The 3,877-nt window shown below is 35.2% G+C and overlaps 1 protein-coding gene across 1 annotated transcript in view; it reads right to left on the reverse strand.

Moving 5' to 3' along the window:
• The window catches only part of LOC9635800, a 5,980-nt gene extending 3,493 nt beyond the window's left edge, over window positions 1–2,487 (reverse strand). The window contains exons 1-3 of the mRNA XM_024664998.1: window positions 2,423–2,487; window positions 1,795–2,254; window positions 1,394–1,530 (exon numbers count right to left, since the gene is read on the reverse strand). Coding sequence (XP_024520766.1) covers window positions 1,394–1,530; window positions 1,795–2,254; window positions 2,423–2,487 — 662 coding nt within the window. The remainder of the gene's footprint in view (window positions 1–1,393; window positions 1,531–1,794; window positions 2,255–2,422) is intronic.
• Between the last annotated feature and the right edge of the window lie 1,390 nt (window positions 2,488–3,877).

Genomic DNA, 3,877 nt, shown 5'->3' on the forward strand with positions numbered 1-3,877 from the left:
ATTCTTTAGGGCAGTAGTTCTTATAAATCAAAGTGTTAAAATGTGTTGATTTTGCTATTCTTGCCAAGTGAGTTGATAATCAGCAACCTCAGTTGGAGATGATAGTGATAAAAACATTAGCATGTCTAAGCTTTAGACATAACTTCCTCGATTTCATTTTAGTCCTTGAATCCTCCACAATACTGGATGGGATCACCATAATAGCATTCTAAAAGTTGATGATAAACACAAAATTAAACCCAAAACAAGAGCTGACCATTTATTAGACTTTGTAAATATTCCAAAAGTGTACTCAAAATAGCTTTGCACCATTTGCACCTTAAACTTATCTAAATCATAAAACACACTAAGTTCCAACCATGTTTATATCCATGTTATAGATTTTATAGAGTGTGGACTATATTTGAACTCACAAGTTGAAGAGTTGAGCTCATAAGTTGAGCTCAAATTTCAATTGTAGTTTAATACAAACATTAAAAACTTTAAATAAGGTTATGAATTTAATAATTTCATACCTCCATACATATTATATAGATAAAAATGTTCTAAAGAGCACTTCTTGTTCTAACAATTTAAATATTTATTACATGCCATAATAGGGATATTTGTTAAAACAAAAAATAAGATGTTTGCAGAAAAAGTATTTTTATTACCAACATCTTCACCAGCAAAAGGAAAACAACACTTTAAGCGAACAATCTTCATATAACCAATAGAAGCTCAGGGAGTACTCCACTAATGGAAAAGGCAATATTAAAAGGCAATAAAATGAGAAGAAAAAATAGAAACCAACTTAAAAAGAGTGATGTCCCTACTGGAACATCTTAACTTCCCACCACCCTAACCATGACTCAAGTTGTAATAAACAATTTATATCCGTATGGCCATATTTACACCATCACATTCAAATCTTATTTGCTTTTACCTTATGCTCTTCTTTAGAATGTGCAATCTATCACTGTTTACACAACTCCTTAAACATTAATTGAAACTTTGGCCAGATAAAGTGGCAGTGTTAGTTTAGGATTTGAGCCCAATGGAACTCTCATAACCTTCCAATAATTGACCATTCCCAAAAATTGCTCGAACACCATTCCAATTTGCACTAGCCCCATCTATCATGAAACTGCGAAAGTTTGTAAGCTTATCAATCTGCTTTAGGACAATATCCGAAAGGGACTTCCAAAATATTTCTTGGGCTGTTTGGTCTTGTACTTTAAACTCTACTGTCACAATTGTCACCCTCTCGATATTCACATATCCAAAATTTTATTTTAAACAATATAATATAAGAAAAAGATATTATAGAAAAGAGCTCCCTGCTCAAGTTTTCTTTATCCTAGCTTTTGCATTTGCTTCTTCAGAAAATCAACGTTTTGTTTCACTTGGTTGCTTGTAACCAAGGAAAACTCTTTCATCATTGGCAGCTGTAGAAGTTTCACATTGATTGATATGGCCTTTTCCAGTAGTTGTCATCTGCTGCCGATACTGAGATTTCATGTTTAGCATCATCATTTTCATTTCAACTATCTGCAATCAGCAAGCATAGAAGAATTTAGAAGACCAAATAGAAGAAATGCTGGCTTACAAACAGAACTTGCCTTGACTTCGTACTCCATAGAGCACTCCAGTCAATTTTAACCTTGTTTATAGTCGTCTAAAAGTTCCTCCGGTAATGCGAGTGAGAAAGAAAGCAAGCATGTTAAAGCGGCAAACCTTCGTGACTTCTTTCTTCTTTAGGAAACAGGCTCCCGAATGTTCTGGTCACCTGGATTAAATGTTTCAAGAGTTAACTTCCTTCTCACCGACGATTGTAGTTGTTTTGGTCCAATCGTCCACTTGACTATTCAGCACTTGAGGAGTACTCCTGTCATCGCCACTGTACGATTCCTTACAAGCAGACTTGGTTCTAACTTCTACAGCATCTTTTCCGACGTCATTTTCCAGCTCATAGTGCAGCATCTGGTCAGCGTATTGTTGAGCTGGTTCTTTTGAAGCCCCTGTCATCACTGTCTCCTCAATTGAAACCAAAGTAGCCTTTTTCTTCGGAAGTTCTTGAGAATATGAAGTACAAGGCCCTTGGATGTATGGCCCTCTTTTCATGATCCCGGTGCTCAAACGCATCGAGATCACATCCAGTGAGGCCGATCGCAAGCTCGCAGCATCGCTCCCCAAGAAATTCGCGGCCGCTAGATTGCTCGAGGATGGAAGAGAGCTCCATGGCCAGATTGCCAGGGCGGGGCGCGATGGAGAGCTGAAAAGAAGAAACGAGTAAACAAACAAACTTCAAAGGAAAAGAGAGAACAAAAGCTTACCCGGAACATCCTTGGGGCGCCCTTGGCCTTGGCACCAGGAGGACGAGGCTGTCTCTCAAGTTTCGGAAGATACCAGCATTGGAGATCTCAATCTCTCAATCTCTCACACTCTAGCATGCTCAATCTTTTGCACTCTTACGTGCCCGATCTCTCGCAATCTCACATGCTCCATCTCTCACACTCTCTCGCTATCTCTCGATCTCTCTCACACTCTGGGAGGGAGCCTTAAAAAAACCTGGGCCTCAAGGCTGATGGCTGCCCTAACCCTAACCAATTTCTCATCCTGGCTGTTCATTCCAAATAACCTAAATCTCAGCTATCATAATATCTTTTGATCTTATTTTATCTTATAATTATTATTATATGTGAATTATGGTTCTTTATTTTGTATATTTTAATGATGATATAACTAGCACCTATCAACATTTCTGTTATTAGAGATATGATATTATTTTTTCCAAATTATCTAGAAAGGATGCATTTTCATCAATATTTTGTACATATTTTGAAATCATTACAAGAACTTTAAAGATTATAAATAAGGCATATTGAAATATATTGTACTATACTAATACATGAATGAATGAATTTTCATCCAGAAATTTAATTTTTTTTGTATTAGATCCTAAATGCATTAAATATCATTGAGTAGTATTCACAATTATGGATAAAACTCAAGTCATACTAAGAATTGAATCTATCATTGAAGAATTATCATTACTTAGCACTTAAGATTTGATAAAATTTATCATCACCTAACACTTAAGATTTAACAAACTTGACACATCACATGTGCTATTAGTTAGTTCAGACCTCTTGGATTGCCACATTATAGTCAAATGTCATTACTGATATCATTATTAATTATCAAACTTCATGTGTTGAAAATCCTTCTTTGGATTTATGTGCAAACATGCATCAAACATTATAATAGATTATAGTAACATTAAAACTATCACACTTGCATATGTTAAATTTGTTATAGAATTTAAATTCATTTTGTACGCTATTGACATTCTTTATATTGCTCTCCTTGAATTTCAATTTATATTTCACTATAGATTTTTACAAATAGTATAAAGAGAGAGAAAACTTCAAAAACTATTATGAAGAATGGAGAGGTTTTTTCCACATTTTCGAGATCACCCACCTCTTTTATTTTCTCAAAGTATTGTTTTCAAAAGTTTTTTACGTTGGCGTTTTGATTTTCGTCTTGGCTCTATTTTGTTAGAGGTTGTGATTCACAATGACACCGGTATAGTTGCATGCTCAAGGTTTCTTCTTTCCGGTGTGGGTGAGGGTAAACAGTAATAAGATTTGTAAAATTCTAAGTCGAAAGAGATTCGAGTTTTTGGATCTCAAATCAAAGTGCCAAGATGCACTCTAGAAAAAGTGAATGTAAAGCAAGAGTCAGTTGTCATCCTCTCCTCTTCTTTTAGTTTAAATGGAGAAGCCATGCTAGTATCAATGTCAAATTCACTAGCTCCATCTTCAACAATATTCAAAGCCTTTAACAATGCTTTCTAGTTTTCGCATGTCTCAGTTGACAAGTGCTTGTTTTT

The sequence above is a fragment of the Selaginella moellendorffii genome, unplaced genomic scaffold (assembly GCF_000143415.4).
Source record: "Selaginella moellendorffii unplaced genomic scaffold, v1.0 SELMOscaffold_117, whole genome shotgun sequence".
Lineage (NCBI taxonomy): Eukaryota > Viridiplantae > Streptophyta > Lycopodiopsida > Selaginellales > Selaginellaceae > Selaginella > Selaginella moellendorffii.